General features: G+C 42.1%; 1 protein-coding gene across 12 annotated transcripts in view; it reads right to left on the bottom strand.

Annotated features, from left to right (window-relative positions):
- A4GALT (alpha 1,4-galactosyltransferase (P blood group)) overlaps window positions 1-17875 on the bottom strand; it is a 1248973-nt gene that overhangs the window by 607203 nt on the left and 623895 nt on the right. For all 12 annotated transcript variants that reach the window (XM_044087539.1, XM_044087541.1, XM_044087542.1 and 9 more), the window contains one exon: window positions 1371-1439. Coding sequence is in view for 1 of the 12 variants with exons in the window: in XM_044087549.1 (XP_043943484.1) it covers window positions 1371-1401 (31 nt within the window). In the remaining 11 variants the exon portion in view is untranslated. The remainder of the gene's footprint in view (window positions 1-1370; window positions 1440-17875) is intronic.

Below are 17875 nucleotides of genomic sequence, written 5' to 3'. Positions count from 1 at the left end.
AGCATGATAATACTATGGCAAGTGTACTTACATGAGCATGTCCATAACCCATGTGACACATTCTTTAATGCATCATAATAGTACGGCAAGTGTCCTTACATGAGCATGTCCATAACCCAAGTGGGACATTCTCTAATGCATCATAATACTACGGCAAGTGTCCTTAATGAACATGTTCATAACCCATGTAACATATTCTCGAATGCATCATAATACTATGGCAAATGTCCTTACATGAGCACGTCCATCATCTATGTGAGACATTCTCTTATGCATCATAATACTACAGCAAATGTCCTTACATGAGCATGTCCATAACCCATGTGACCCCTTCTGTAATGCATCATAATACTATGGAAGTGTCCTTACGTGAACATGTCCATAACCCATGTGACACATTCCCTAATGCGTCATAATACTATGGCAAGTGTCCTTACATGACCATGTCCATAACCAATGTGGCATATACTGTAATGCGTCATAATATTATGACAAGTGTACTTACATGAGCATTTCCATAACCCATGTGACATATACTGTAATGCGTCATAATACTATGACAAGTGTACTCACAATAGTACAATACCTATGTATGCAAGTTTGCATATATGATTATTTAGCTTGAGGATTGAGTAATTTTTGCAATTACATCCTCTTCTGCCTCTTGCCCTGAGTATAGATAAGTGCACTGTGATCATTAACCAAACAATAAAATAAATAACTAAACAAAGCTACCATAACTGAAAAATATCAATTGCTGATTGAGTGATATTTATTTCAGTGCTGCTGACTGGAATGAATTTTTGTTTAAAATAGTCCATTCACAGGCTGTTCCGCATTTAGTAAGTACATAGTGGGATGCTAGCTGTTACCTTTTTTCATAGGCCCCAGACACTGTTAGTGATGATCTTGGAGGTGGACCCCAGCTGTTACACCTGTGTAGGAGATTATTGATGTGCGATGCCCCCTCCAGCTGAGCATGGGGCATGTGCACCAGTTCATTGGTGGTATTCTGCCAGAGTAGTTTGGGTACCTCAGCAAGGACTGGATGCAGTACTCCCGTCACAGTGGTCTCACGTACCCATTGTAGACCTTTCAAAGTGGTAGCCTACTAAATTAAGGAGGAGCCAATAGGAAATCATGCCCTGCAGTGTGACAATGCCAGGAATGGCTAGACAATTGGCATCCTTCTCAGACAAACTGTTCCGGAATTGTCCTCGTCCTTCTCTATCCATGACACACAGCTTGCAGCAAGCGATTTGTGTAGGAAAATACACAACTAAAATACAATATTTGCATTCATATGCTGTTCTTTTCATACAAAAGCATGAATGTTACTACTATATCTCTCTGTGTAAGGTTGTCCTTACCAGATGGTGTGAAGAGGCTCTTTTGTCTCATTCAGAAGGCTGACCCATTTAGGCATCTCTGCTGATTACCTGAAGGAAATAAATATATAACAGATTTCTTAATTGTTATAAGATAATATAGCTATACTTATATAAGATAACACAGCTGTACATCTAATCAAGCCTGTTAAACCATCAGATTGTTTTAAATGTCAGTTCATTTGAAATGAAGTATATTTTTGACAAGTCATGTAAGTTCTGTTTATATATATTAATGATCTGGCAAATATAGTGATGTGTTGATAAAGTTTGACAAAAGAATATGAAGGCCCAGAAGATAACTCACATGAAGTATCAAGAACCCAGGCAATGGGGCCTTGAAAGGGCCCTAGTTCTTAGAGTGGCACCAACAAGAAAACCTTTTCCATTTACACAGATATGAACATCTAGCAAAATTTTTATCACTTCCTTTAATACTTGCTGCACATAGTCAGAAAAAAAAGGTCTATATTAGAACATCGAAGTTTCAAAACTTCTAATGTTCTAATATCGACCCGTATTCAGCGAACTCTGAAAATATCGAAGCTACAGAAAAACACATTTTTTCCTAGGGAAAGAATTTGGTTGTCTGTTTCTGTTGCTTCGGTATTTTCAGCACTGTGGTGGAAAGTTACGGGTCGGGTTCAGGTAAGTGTGCGATTGAGTGCAGGTTAGGTTAGTTAGGGTTAAGGTGTGGGTTAGGTATGTGTGCAATTGTGTGGACGTGAGGGTTAGGGTGGGTAGGTGAGTTAGGGTTAGGGTGCAGGTTAGGTATGTGTGCAATTGTGTGGACGTGAGGGTTAGGGCGGGTTAGGTGAGTTAGGGTTAGGGCACGGGTCAGGTAAGTGTGCAATTGTGTGGACATGAGGGTTAGGGCAGGGTAGGTGAGTTAGGGTTAGGGTGTGGGTGAGGTGAGTGTGCAATAGTGACAGACCTTAGGGTTAGGGTTTGGGTTACGGTAAGTCGATAGTTAGTGGTGTATGTATAGTTTAGTTTAGGGTTAAGTGTAAGATTTTAGGTGTATGTGAGTGGATTGCTGTTTGTTTGCTGTGCTTGTGTTGTGTGTATGTGTTTTGGAACAGCAAATTTTTTCCATAGGAAAAAAATTTGCTGTTCTGTATGTTCAATGTTTTCAGCTTTTGGTGAATAGGGGTCGATATTAGAACATTCAAAGTTTTGAAACTTTGATGTTCTTATAGACCCTCTAAAAAGTATCAAAACTCTATCATCCAGGCAGGCAAAACTGAAGTGTTTTTAGGTTGGAGTGTATCAAACAATCCCTTTCTTGTGTAAGTAAATCCAGTCTGTGTGGAAGCTTGTGGTAATTGCCTCTGGCCAGTTTCACAAGAAGGAAGAACTACTGTCACCTGGGCCAAAAGCAAGTCACCGGCACAAGAGAGTTCTTCTAGATCTTTTGAAGAACCTTGGGTTCCAGTGCAAAGGATACAAAGGCATACAGGAGCACTTATGCCCATGAGAATGAGAAGGCATCTGTCTTCCAGTTCTGTTTGCAAGGAATCCTGGAACAGAACTTATTTAAGTGTGTGTGTGTGTGTGTGTGTGTGTGTGTGTGTGTGTGTGTGTGTGTGTGTGTGTGTGTGTGTGTGTGTGTGTGTGTGTGTATTTGTGTGTGTGTGCATGTGTGTGTGTTTGTGTGCGTGTGCGTGTGTGTGTGTGTTTGTGTGTGTGTGTGTTTGTGTGTGTGTGTGCGTGTGTGCGTATTTCTGAAAGACCTCCAGGTGCAATTTCCATTTTTTCTGTCTTGGTCCAGCTCAGGTAGTCTACAAGATTTTGCTCTGATGGAATGTATGAAGCCTGAAAAGTCAGCCTTAGTTGAGATGCTACCTCCCAGGAAATAATAGCAAGTCTGCAATGGGGATAAGTTCTGGTAATCCCTTGTTTATGTGTCACATCATTATGGTGTTGTCTGTGACAACTTGAAGAGGACCTGGGGATCAGAGATGATTTAAGGCTTTTAAACCACTGAAAGCTTCCAACATCTCTTTGACATGTGTGTGTTTTTGCCTGTCCTTGGACTTTCACCCTTTTTGAAATCATTTGGGAAGGCCCACTCCCTTAGTTTCTTAACCTTGAATTATCTTCTGTTTCCTCCCTCTCTAGTTAATTAAAAATGCACTTTATTCAGCTGTGTGTGTCTCTTCCAACTTTATTACTTTATTTTGCTTTTGCTGCTTGTTCTTAAAAGTGTTCAATTGCATTTATTCTGCTGCATTTTCTACTACTTGTTAGAAGCCTGATTAAATTGTAACTGTTATTCTAAACCTCTTAGTTTTGGTTTAAGGATTTGGGCTTCAAGCCAGTTATGTTACATTAAGAAGGTTTGTGGTCTACACTCTTGTGGCAGGAGAGGATAGCATACACCCTTCTAAGCTGGGAATTGCTGGTTGAAGGCTCAGTGTTATCTGTTATTCTGAAAGTGTGTTAGTTCTGGTTTAAGCACTTGGGCTCCAAGCCAGTTATTTTGCATTAGGAAGGTTGTGGTCTAGACTCTTGTGGCAGGAGAGTGTGGCCTACACCCTTCTAAGCAAAAATTGATGGTGACTTGCTGCTTTATTTAAACTGCTTTTTTTCTGTTGTGACTGTGATTTTATGCACTTTGAAATTCTAGTACTTCTGTATTTTATAGCATAGGCTAGATTCAGACTTGCTGAATCTAAACTGTTTGGAATCACTTGAGCACTAAAACCAGCTCTTCACTGAGATACTGAAACATCTGAGGCATCTGTTGCTTCCAGCTTCAGTAGACTCCCTCTTATCTGGCCTCTCTTTAACCGGCCTCTGCTTTAACCGGGCATTAAAATTCTGCCATAGCCCTAGCAAAATACAGCAGAGAAAAACAGCACTCCTGCCTCCTCTGGGCTAAATAATAACAGACATTTGAGTTTTAGACTTCATATTCATTAGAAAAATGCATAATAACACAAATCCTGTTATTCTAGACTATTTATAACTTATAAATGCTATTTTGTATGCTTTTTCTGATTATCCAGCCATTCGTTTATCCAGCTTCAGGTCCGGTCTCAACAACACCAGATAAGAGAGAGTCTACTGTAACTATAAGTGTCTGTTTTTCCTCTTATATTGAATTTTTAATTTGTATTTGCATTCTCCTGTCTGTTTGAATTGTCTGAACTGTTTTTCACCACATTTTACTGTACACTGTACTAGTTTAGCTGTAGCATAGCCCACTTCCAGGATTGGTGTTTCTGGGTCTGTTTTGTAGCTTCTAAGCATCAAATTCAAGCCATCTTTGTTGGTGAAGGCCCTTTTGCATCCTTATGGGAGGAGAGTGCTGTCTGGGTCCCATCTAATCGAGGATGATTGGAATAGAGTTCAGACAAAGCATCTTTATTGGCGAGTTTGAGTTAAAAGGGTTGTTTCTTGTTTTATTTAAGACCTTCATTTGTGCTTGTTTAAGTGTAGTGCACCATTGTGCACTGCTCCTTAGCAGTAGTTACCATTGGTGGTTATAGATGCAAACATTTTGCTTGTTAAAATTTTCCTTAGTACTTTGCTTGTGGTCCTTCAGAGGTTTTTTGTGACCCTGATCTACTGTTAGGTGGAACACTAAGCATAGCCTCAGAGGTACCAACACACCTCCCACCCACTAATCATTCCTAAGTGTGGCCTCTTTTTCTGACCATATAAATTTACCTAACACTATGGACAGACAATTTCCCACAGTTTCTCCAGCCAACTTGGTCAACATGGGCATCCTGAGGCATTGCAGCAACTGCCTCATGTTCACCAACGACCCTGTACTCCAAGTCCACACAAACTCAACATGTGAAAGATGCAACTATATTAAGAACCTTGAATCCATGCTCTCTCACACATCAGTCAGTACATATGACAATGAGCATGCACACCTCACCTCCTACTCCACCCAAACCCACATCACACATACCTACATTTGCGAAGGACCTCACCAGAAACTTACCTAAATATCAGAGACCTCCCAAACACAAGCACAAACATACTACACATAATGCTTCCTCTGCAGAACACAATACACATAATAGGTCATGTACCAGTGTCTCACCTGTCAAGCCCTTAAGACAAAACATAAAATCAAACATATAAGTCATACGTGATTCCATCATGAGACACACAGATGTCCCTCTCACCAATCTGGATAAGGAAAACATCATGGAGAGCTGTCTGTCAGGTGCCATGATCCTCCGTCATAGTCCATGTTGGTGTAAATGACTTGAGATGTACCTCTCTGGACTATATGAAGAGAGACATGACAGTTCTTGTTTTTTAGAACTAGCCAGTTTTTTTGGTTTCAGCACTCAAGTCTGTTTCTTTGAGCTCAGCACTTGTTCAGAACTTATTGTAAGCACTAAATAAGCTACAAATTACTACAGCACTCAACTTTCCTCACTGTCTAGAGGAAAACAGTTTCTAGTACTTAAATAAGCACCTATCCAGGCATGTCTAAGGGTCAGCTCCCGGTGTTTTCTCCTGTCTACCTGATGAATCTGGGCATCTTGGGGCAATGCAGTAATTGCCTCATGTACACAGACAACCCACTCCTCCTACCACCCAACACTACAACCTGTGAGAGATGCACTTATATAGCCAAACTGGAAGCAAAGCTCTCTTCACCCAAGACTGGACTAGACAGTCAAGAGGAGAAGGTAAACACTTGCACCACACCACACTCAGCACATAGTCCCTCAAAACCTATACCCCCAAAACACACACATAGAAACACAAAACACACACCTACATTCATGGAGGCTCTCAGTAAAAACCTGCCCAAGCAACAGGGACCTCTAAAGCAGAAACACAAGCAACCTCCACCCCCAACACAACCAAAATGACACATAGCCCACAAACTCAGTGTGCCACTCAACCACAGCCCATAAGGCATAACAATGTACCCAACACTCTAGTCATAGGTGACTCTATAGTCAGGCACACTGATGTTCCACTCACCAGGCCAAACAAGGAGAAAGTTACTGTCAGCTGCCTGTCAGGTGCCAGGATCCGCCACATAACACATGCACTCAAGTCACTCCACAACAAGTACAAATATGACTCTGTCATTGTCCATGTTGGTGTGAATGACCTAAGACGTACCTCCTTGGACTACATGAAAAGGGACATGAAGGAGCTGTCCGATCTTGTAGCCCAGGCAGGTATGACCCTAGCCCTGAGTAGCATCATGCCATCACCCAGAATGATACCACAGTACAAGGACAAAATGATTGACTTCAACAATTGGCTAAGCTTCTGGTGTCATTCTAAGGGGATCCAGTATCTGTCTGCCTGGGATGACATGATCGACAAGCCACGATGCTTTGCCAGAGATGGCCTACACCTGTCGCCCCTGGGATTCCGGATACTGGCTAAGACTCTAGCCACCCCTATAGTGCCTTTTTTTGGCAAGGTTCAAATGACAAATTCACCACCCTAACAGGTACAGGCAAGAAGAATCTTAGGGTATTGCTACTCAATGCTAGAAGTCTAAACCTCAAAATGCACTCTCTCGAGGCAGTCCTTAAAATGGAAAACATCGACATCTGTGCAGTGGCAGAGACCTGGTTCAAGGCTCCAGAGAGTACCCCTGCATTACCAGGCTATAATTCATACCATGTCTTTCGGCCACCTAACCTGGACCGAAACACTAAAGGCGAAGGTGTGTCCATATTCAGTAAGGATATCCTCACCTCCAGGCTAGTTGCTCAGCATAATGCATCCAAGATTATCCAAGTGCAACTAACTCTGGGCGAGACCGCAATCCAAATTGTAACTTGCTACAGATCCCCCACCATGCCCCAGGATTCCCACTCCTCAATTCTTAATACACTGGAAAATATTAGGGTACAACCTAACACCCTAATAATGGGCGATTTCAACTACCCTACCATTAACTGGGAAAACTACTCTTGTACCAACTCTTGTGCTCCACGTTTTCTGGAATTCATTAATTCCAATGCCATGGATCAACTTATCCACACCCCCATGAGGGGCAGCAATATCCTAGACCTGGTTATTACCAACATGGGCAACTGGTGCTCCACACCAGAGGTCAATTCCTTGTTGGTCAGATCCGACCACAAGCTAATCACCCTAGACATCCACATCCCTCCCCCACCCCCATTAGGGAAACCACAGTAAAAAAATTACTCCAAAGCCAACTTCACGCTTCATAAGACAGAAGTGGCAAACTTCACGACACCCATGCTGACGGACAATAGAGGTATGACTGCTGAATCCTACACAAATGCACTTTATAAGCACTTACACGAGTGCATGGATCATGCAATCCCTAACAGAACCAAGATGCTATCCTCCAAAAAAAGGAAGCCAATCTGGTGGTCCCCTGTCATAAACAAACTCTACAACAGAAGAAAGAAACTGTTGCAAAAAAGAGTAAAATCCCATGATTGGAGAAACTCCCTGGTCAGCCTCAGTAAGAAGCTGAGACCCCTCATAAAATCCTCCAAAGCTAGTTATGAAAACAAAATCACCACTGACTCTAAAGACAACCACAAAGCATTCTATAGCTATGTCAAGAATCTCAATAGCAACACTCACATCTGCTCTGAGTTACAGCACAATGGCACTAAATATACAGAACAAACTGATATTGCCAACATCCTGGTAGATAGGGTCAGTGCTAACTTTACCCCCCTGTCATCCCCTAAAGGGCCCATCTCTATACCAGAAGAATGCAAAGTTCCTGTAATCACAGCTGCACAGGTAAAAAACACACTATCCAAAGCCAAGAACACAGCATCCATGGGACCTGACGACATCCCAGGCTGTGTTCTACATGAACTACAGAAAGAACTGACACCCCACCTAAGTACCATGTTCAATCATAGCCTCACCTCAGGCTATGTGCCCACTGAATGGCGCACAGTGACAGTTATCCCACTCCACAAAGGGGGAGCCACCACAGACCCCGGAAACTACCACCCCATTAGCCTAATGAGCCTGGTCTGCAAGGCTATGGAACATATAGGTTCATAGGTTCATACTAGGCTATCTGCCCTAGGGCATTTATAAGCCTACGAAAAAATACAATACGGTAAATTCCTCCACAAGTACCAATGAATCCAAAAGAGAAAATCGAAAAAGAAGTTGAGAAACTGGATACACCACACAATTTTTGAACAAAATAATGAACGCTTTATTCACAGTCCGCGTTTTCGTCCCATATGGACTTCATCAGATACACAACCCCTAGTAGATGTTCATTAATATACATAGGTTCATTTCATTCAACCAATCATTTAATGCCTATTAATTCAAATCAACAAATGAACTTGCTTTATCACTTAATTATTATTTTTATTCATTTAAAAACACTATATATATTGTTAAAATAATGTTATGCAATTTTAATACTTAAATACTTTTTAAAAAAACTTTAACTAATAAATCAAAGCACCACTTTGATTTAATTTGTTTAAAACATGCCTTTAAAAATATAATATATTTTTATTTTAAAAAGGCATGTTTTAAACAAATTAAATCAAAGTGGTGCTTTGATTTATTAGTTAAAGTTTTTTTAAAAAGTATTTAAGTATTAAAATTGCACAACATTATTTTAACAATATATATAGTGTTTTTAAATGAATAAGAATAATAATTAAGTGATAAAGCAAGTTCATTTGTTGATTTGAATTAATAGGCATTAAATGATTGGTTGAATGAAATGAACCTATGTATATTAATGAACATCTACTAGGGGTTGTGTATCTGATGAAGTCCATATGGGACGAAAACGCGGACTGTGAATAAAGCGTTCATTATTTTGTTCAAAAATTGTGTGGTGTATCCAGTTTCTCAACTTCTTTTTCGATTTTCTCTTTTGGATTCATTTATAAGCCTAGCCAGAGTGTGTTTGGCTTTCGCCACCCATTTTAAATTAATTTTGCTATGCCCTTTTTAGAGGTTAGTATACTGTGCCTCTAACAGTGACACAGAAGTGATACCCGGGGAAAACCTACGATCTCCCATCCACTCATCAAGATTCCTCTTGAAGAGAGTCAATGAGGGACTCTGCCTAACCTCGACTGGGATTTTATTCCAGAGTGAAGGGAGCCTCTGGGTTATGAATCTGTCCCTTCAGCATGTCCTATTTATTTCAGTGCTGAGGTTCAAGTCTCTCGAGCGCATAGCTCGATGGGATTTGGATTTTCTGTGGTGCAGCATGTCCATTAATTCCGGGTTGGACATGGCTTTATACGTCAGGCACAGATCGCCTCTGAGCAGGCGGTATGCCACTGAGTAGAGCTGGAGTTTCTTTAACCGGGCAGCATATGGCATCTGTTTGAGCCCTTTGATCATCTTGGTGAGGTACTTTTGGGGTCTTTCCAGTTGCTGCAGGTGTCTGGTAAGGTACATCCCAAAAGGGGCATTGTACTCAATTATGGGCCTGATGAGGGATGAGTAAAGAGGCACGATGACCTCCCTGATCTAGATGTGAATCCCTTCATGATTAGGTGGGCTATATAAAATGTTTTTCTAACCACTTTGGCCACGTGGTTGTCAAATGAGAGATTGCTATCAACTTGGGTCCCCAGGTCCCTAATTACTTCTTCTGTACTTAATGGATTACCACCTATGTGGTAATTTGTGGGCACTTTGTTTTTGCCAAAGGGGATGACTATACACTTTTTGGCATTTAGCTTGAGGCCATGGCTCTGGCACCAGTTGTCTGTTTCTATGAGGCCCTTTTGGAGGATGATTGTGTCGGCTGGAGAGTCGATTATGGCGCCCAGTTTGCAATCATCTGCGAACTTGGTTAGCCACAGTCCTTCCGTGTTGGCCTGTACCTCCAAGAAATATATACCGAACAAGAGAGGTCTTAGGACTGAGCCTTGTGGGATGCCACTTGTAACTGGTTTGGAGTCTGACATGGCTCCAGCAATTCTAACCATGTGGGTTCTGTCCTTGAGCCAGTTTGCAACCCATCTAGTGACATAGGGGTTTATATTTAAGCTGGTGAGCTTATCTATAATGCCCGAGTGGGGTATTGTATTGAAGACTTTTGCGAGGTCCAGGTAGGCTATGTGGACCACCTTCCCCTTGTCAATGGCCTTGGTGACTGTTTCAAAGAAATTGATCAGGTTTAAGAGGCAGGATCTGCCCTTAACAAAGCCGAACTGGGTAGGATCCAGTGTCTGTAGGTCCTCAATATCTTTATTTATGAGGTCCATGATGATCCTTTCCATAGCTTTGCAGACCAAGCTAGTCAGGCTTATGGGGCGATAGTTTCCAGGATCCGTTGAGGCACCACCTTTGTGGAGAGGGACCACTGTTGCTGTATGCCACTCTTTGGGTATAAAATCCTGTAGTAAGGCTTAGATTGAACAGTAGTTTTATGTTTGGGTTTAGCTCTTCTTAGAGTTCATGTAGGATGCAGCCCGGGACACCGTCTGGTCCCATTGATGCTGTGTTTTATGCTTTGGAGAGGGCGGCTCTTACCTGAGCATCTGAGATGTCAGGGGGGCAGCACTCTTCTGGGATAGATATTTGCCCTTTTGGTGGGGAGAGGGGGGTTTGCGCTGAACCTGTCAGCTAAGATGTTGGCAATGTCTGTGGGTTTGGTGTATTTTTTGTCATTTTGGACTAATTCTGAGCATATCTGGGAATTCCCACCCAGTTACCTAACATAACTAAAGAAAGCCTTGCGATTATCCTTAGTGTCCTGTGCAATTTTTCTCTCGAAGCTGGCCTTAGACGATTTTATGAGTGCCCATAGTTTTTTACTAATACTGATCAGAGATGCCTTCCCTTTTTGGGATTTTGCTCTATCATGTAGTAGCTTCCTCCTTCTATTGTATAGTTTGTATATGGCTGGGGTCCACCAGTCAGGACGTCTGCCTTTGGAGGATTGGGTCTTGGTATCATCATGGAACTTATAAACAATGACATTGGTAATCTCCTAACTCAGGACCCCACCCAGTTTGGGTTTGTAAAAGGCAGATCATGTCTCCTAAACCTGATAGACTTCTTTGAAGCAGTCACCAAAGCCGTAGATGAGGGCAAGGTGGTTCACACAGCCTATCTAGATCTCGCCAAGGCTTTCGACACCATCCCCCACTATGGAATTATAGATAAACTCACTAAACTAGGCATAAATCCTTATGTCACAAGATGGGTTGCCAAATAGCTCACTGACAAAACCCACACTGTGAAAGTAGCAGACTCCAAATCCAACTTCAGACCAGTGACAAGTGGAGTACCACAGGGTTCAGTCCTGGGTCCTCTCCTGTTTGGTATCTGCTTCTTTGAAGTACAGGCCAACACAGAAGGTCTTTGGCTAATGAAGTTCACAGATGACTGCAAACTAGGAGCCATAATCAAAACTCCAAAAGATGTGGACATCCTACAAAAGGGCCTCGCTGAGACAGATGCCTGGTGTCAAAGCCATGTCCTCAAGCTCAATGCCGAAAAGTGCATTGTCATCCCTTTTGGTAAAAACTCAGTACCCATGAACTACCACATAGGTGGTAGTCTACTTAACACCGAAAGTGTGATAAGAGACCTTGGGACACAGGTGGACAGTAGTCTCTCCTTTGATAATCACATTGCCACAGTAGTCAGGAAATCCTTCTACATGGCACACCTCATCACAAAAGGTTTCTCATCCAGGAAAAAAGAGGTCATTGTTCTCCTCTACTCATCACTCATTAGACCCATTATAGAGTACAATGCCCCTTTTGGTATGTACCTCACAAGACATCTACAACAACTGGAAAGCCCACAGAAATACCTCACAAAGAGGATTACTGGCCTCAAAGAGATGCCCTATGCAGACCGTCTCAAAAAACTGCAGCTTTACTTCGTTGCATATCGCCTACTCAGAGGCGATCTCTGCCTAACTCACAAAGCTATGTCAAACCCAGAGCTTTTAGACATGTTCCACTTAAAGAAATCCCAATCCCTATGAGCTACACACTCTAGGGACCTAAACCTTGTCACCACAATAAACAGAACATGCTGGAGGGATAGATTCCTGTCACAGAGACTTCCCATACTCTGGAACAAACTACCTATCTATATCAAACAAAGCTTCTCATTAGCACTCTTCTAGAAAAATCTTGATGATTGGATGGGAGATAGGAAATTCACCCCGGGGATCACTTCTGTGGCTCTGCTCGATAGTGGCACAGGAAAATAATTTTCGTGGGTGGCGAAAGCCAGGGTACCTTTGGCCAGGCTTATATAGGCCCTAGGGCCAATAGCCTAGTACCTACCTATGAACCTATGAACCTATGTCTCAGGCAGGTATATCCCTAGCCTTAAGCAGCATTTTACCTTTACCTAGGACGATGCCTCAATACAAACAGAAAATGATTGACTTCAATAATTGGCTTAATATCTGGCGTCATTCTAAGGGGATCCAGTATCTGTCAGCCTGGTATGACATAACCGACAGACCTTGATGCTTTGCCAGACATGGTCTTGGTATTCACCTGCCACCCTTGGGATTTTGGCTACTGGCTAAGGCTCTTGCCACCCCCATAGTGTCTTTTTTAGGCAGTGTTTCAAGGACAAAATTCCCGATGTAAAAACTCCATCTAAAAACAACCTCAAGGTTATGCTGCTAAACGCTAGGAGTCTAAACATGAAACTGCACTCACTGGAAGCAGTCCTCACCTTGGTAGATGCAGACATTCATGCAGTCACAGAGACCTGGTTCAAGGCTGTGTAGAGCACCACAGCCATACTGAATTACACCTCCTTCCACATGTTCAGACCACAAACCAAAGCTGTGAAAACTAAAGGAGGTGGTGTATCAATATTCATTAAAGATAAATACACCTCCAGATTGGTTAAACGGTATGATTCCCTGGAGATACTTCAGGTGCAATTAACTGTTGGTAGGACATCTATTCAAGTCATTGCCAGCTATAGGACCCCCTCCATGAATCAGGACACCCAGTCTGCCTATTTGGATATACTTGAGTCTCTCAAGATACATCCAAACACCATGGTTTTGAGTGACTTTAACTATCCATCCATTGACTGGGTAAATTATTTGTGCTCAAACTCACTTATTCAAAGCTTCCTTGACTTCATTAACTACAGTGCCCCGGACAAGCTAGTTGACACCCCATAAGGTGTGCCAACATCTTGGATCTGGTGCTTACCAATATGGGGAACCATTGTAGCACCCCCGCTGTGAGGTCTTCCCTAGTGAGACCTGACTACAAATCAGTCTCATTTGAAGTAACTATCACAACTGATCCCCCCCCAGTAGCAACTATACTAAAAAACTTCTCCAAAGCAGAGTATAACCTCTTAAGGGATGGTATAAATAGCTTCACTGCACCTCCTCCCTCAGATGGAACTGGCAACTATATTGAGTTCTACACCTGTGCTTTATACAAACATCTGTATAACTGCATTGACTCAGTTATACCTGATAGCACCAAAACAAGCTCCTCAAGGAAGAGCAAACCTCACAAGACATCTGCAACAGCTGGAATGGCCTCAGAAATACCTCACTAAAAGAATCACAGGCCTAAAGCAGATGCCCTATGCTGACTGTCTAAAAAAACTCCAGCTATACGCTGTGGCATATCATCTACTCAGAGGCGATCTCTGCTAAACATACAAGGCCATATCAAATCCTGAGCTGTTGGACATGCTCCACTTAAAGAAATCCCAATCCCTCAGAGCCACACACTCCAGAGATATAAACCTTGTCATCACAATGAACAAAACATGCTGGAGGGATAGGTTCCTGACCCAGAGACTCCCCATACTCTGGAATAGACTGCCCATACACGTCAAGCAGAGCACCTCCTTGGCCCTCTTCAAAAGGAACCTTGATGATTGGATGGGAGATAGGAAATTCACCTGGGGATCACATCAGTTGCCTTACTAGACAGAGGTCCAAGGAAGTAAATATTGTGGGGAAAAATATCCAGGGAATTGTTATGGCTAGGCTTGTATAGGCCCTAGGGCCAGTAGCCTAGTACCAATCTATGAATCTATGGTGGACAACTGTCATTAACAGGCTTTACAATAAGAGGAAGAAATTGCCATCTAAGAGTAAGAGGGAGCAAGCCCTAAACTGGAAACACTTTCTCCTCAGCTTAAACAAGCAAATAAGACTTCTTGTGAAATCCTCCACAGCAAACTACAAATTCAAATTAGCTTCCTCAACTAAGGGCAACCATAAGGCATTCTCTAGTTACATCAGTAACTGAAAAGGAAAGGCCTAGATTTGTGCTGAACTGGTAGATAATGATACCCCTATATTGAGCCTGTGGACACAGCTAACCTGTTGGCTGACAAATTCTATGAAAACTTCACTCCCCTGTCCCCACCATATGTATCCCATGACATCCCTACCACCTGTCCCCTACCTTGTATCGCTAAAGAACAGGTCATAAACACCATCTCTAAGGCCAAAACCACAGCATCTATGGGACCTGATAACATCTCAGGCTGCATCCTACATGGGCTCCAAAAAGAATTAATAACACCATTGGGTACTCTTTTCAATCATAGTCTAAGGACCAGCTTCATCCCAGATGAATGGAAAATGGACACTTTTATTCCCTTGCACAAAGGTGGTGCTTCCACTGACCCTGGGAACTGTAGACCTATTAGCCTGACTAGCCTTATCTGCAAGGCCGTGGAGCGAATCATCATGAACCTTATCAACAAAGATATAGGTGATCTCCAAACACTTGACCCTATTCAGTTTGGATTTGTCAAAGGGAGATCATGCCTGTTAAACCTGGTGGACTTCTTTGAGACAGTCACCAAGGCCCTGAAGGAGGGGAAATCTGTGCATACAGCCTACCTAGACTTAGCCAAGGCTTTTTACACTACCTCCCACTCAGGCATCATTGACAATGTCACCCAGCTAGGTTTTAGCCCTTATATCATTAGATAGTTCTCTAACTGTCTCACTGATAGAACCCATATCGTCAAAATAGGGGATTCCACCTCTAACAGCAGAGCTGTAACCAGTGGTGCTCCACAGGGATCAGTCCTGGTACCCCTACTGCTTGGACTCTATTTCTGTGAAGTATAAGCAAAAACTAAAGGTCTGTGAAGAATCTCCAAATGAGGTCAACGTCGTACAAGAGGGTCTTACACAAACAAATGATTGGTGCCAAAGTCATGGCCTTAAACTCAATGCAAAAAAGTGTGTTATTATCCCTTTCAGTAAGAGCAATGTCCCTGCTAACTACCATGTCAATAGCAATACCCTAAGTGTGCACTCAGTGGTGAGAGACCTGGGCACACAGATTGACAGCAACCTTACTTTTGATCATCATGACTCCACAGTGCATTTTATATTGTTCATTTCATAAATAAGGGCATAACCTCCCAGTACTCTTCTGCCATCAGGCCAATAACTGAGTACAATGTCCCTTTTGGGGTGTACCTTTGGAAGCACCTGCAGCAATTGGAGAAACCACAAATGTTACTCACAAGGAAAATTCAAGGTCTTTGGCATCTTTCATATGTGGTTCAGCTGAAATCACTGTCACTTTATTCACTTTTATGCAGAGTACTCAGATGTGATCTCTGCCCTGCTTTATGGGAAATGCTGCATATTCACAAGTCAAATGGTGCACAGGTTACTTGCTCTGAAGTCCTTAACCTGGTATGTGACATTAATAGAACCTGCTGGAGGGACATATTTGTCTCTAAGAGGTTACCACACCTTTGGAACAGACTCCCACTTCATGTCAAATAGAACACCTGATTGACCCTCTTCAAATGCAATCGGGATGATTGGATGGGTGAGTGTAAATTCATCCTGGAGGTTCCACCTGTGTCCCTCCTGGACAGGTGCAATAGGTACTGATCATGGAAATAAGAGTAGAACTTGGATAGGCATGTAAGGGCCCTAGGGCCATTAACATAGCAACTTCCTATGATCCCACGAGCCTATGAAACTGCCACCAAGCAAAGCTCGAATCATCTGTTGTGACAGACTGGGAGGAAGACCGAAGGGAGAAGGTGAGACTTGGAATGAGAGATAACTAGTCATCACACCAAAGTAACTCTCTTGTGACAACCCCCAAAACTTAAATCTGAAAATATGAGGGGGTGATGATGCTGAGTCCAGACTAATCTGTGGTACCACTGAATTATTTTCATGTAATCTGGCTAAGGGAATCATGAGAATCATAGAAGCTACAAAACACATAATCCTGTGAAATTCCCTGGCTGAAGTCTGAGAAAGGCTGGAGAAATTCATGAAGATTTCCTTGTACTACTCTAATTTGGAGAAAGGTCTCTTCCAAGGGATGAATCTAGAAGACATCCTAGAAAAAACAGTGATCAGGAAGAGATAAAAGATGATTTATGTAAGTTCAATTGAAACCCCAGACTTTGCAGGAGTTTCATGGCCTGTGTCAGGAAATCCTGGCAAATTGAAAACATTTCTGCAAATATACAACAATCATCAAATATTCAAAATTACGAATGCCTTGAAGCCTGCAGTGAACAATCAAGTGGAGTAGACAGAGCAATAGGTAAGACAGAAACCTGATAAAATGAGTCAGACACGGAAAATCTTAAACTAATGCCTGAATTCCTTGCAAATTGGAATGCCATGATATCCATCATTAGGTCCATGAAGCTGTATGAGGGTATGAGAAGTAACAGCATTTAAAGGGTTAAGACTCTGAATTTTGTAATCTTGACTAAAAGATTGAGAAAGAATTGGGAAAGAATTGGTATAGGACTGGTCCCAAGTTTCATCTTTCTTTGGAACTGGAAAAACCCTTGAATAAAACCTTTGCCCATCTGAGCCGATGGCACAAATTCTATCACCCCCAAGCCAACATTTGCTCTAAAATAGGAGGAAACAGGGTAGTCTGGTTTGTAGGATGAGGAGGAATCTCCTGAAAAGGGGGAGGTGATTTCCACTGCCATCTTTATCTCTGTTGGATACATCTTGCAACCCACATGTCTGAAATAATGCGATGCCAAAGTGGAAGTTGAAGGCCTAGACTGATGGAGAGATTTGAAGGAATGCCAGGGTAGGAAGGAAGGGGGATAAAAGAGGCAAACAGTCATTCTGACTTTTTGGACTGTTCTTAGTTCTGACAAGATCCTATTTTTTTAGCCATATTGCCACTGATTTAACTTCGCTGAGACTGCTTACTATGTTTCCTGTAAAAGGATCATAAAAAGGAAGAATTTTTTGCTGATCTTTGAAAAGGAGGGTTAAAAAATCTAAGTGATCCCATGAATGAATTTTCCTCTCTCATAATTTTTTAAGGACATCAGCTGCAGGTATTCTAAATAAATTATCTTTATTTGGGGCAGAATTCAAAATCTTAGCTATACCATCTTCTTGTAGTTTTTTTTTTCATAAATGAACCAGTAACAGCAGCTCTGGATAATGCCAGCAGAGTCATAAGACCACTTTAAAGAGTGTTTGGTTACGTGAGAAGCAGACATAATTAAGGAATTTAATATTTTAACCTCTGAAGAAGGAAGGTTAACAGTCAACT

This window comes from Protopterus annectens, chromosome 11.part0 (assembly GCF_019279795.1).
Source record: "Protopterus annectens isolate FY-2018-M chromosome 11.part0, PAN1.0, whole genome shotgun sequence".
Taxonomy (NCBI): Eukaryota; Metazoa; Chordata; order Ceratodontiformes; family Protopteridae; genus Protopterus; species Protopterus annectens.
The sequence above is the reverse complement of the archived record's forward strand: the minus strand, read 5'-3'. Positions and strand labels throughout refer to the sequence as shown.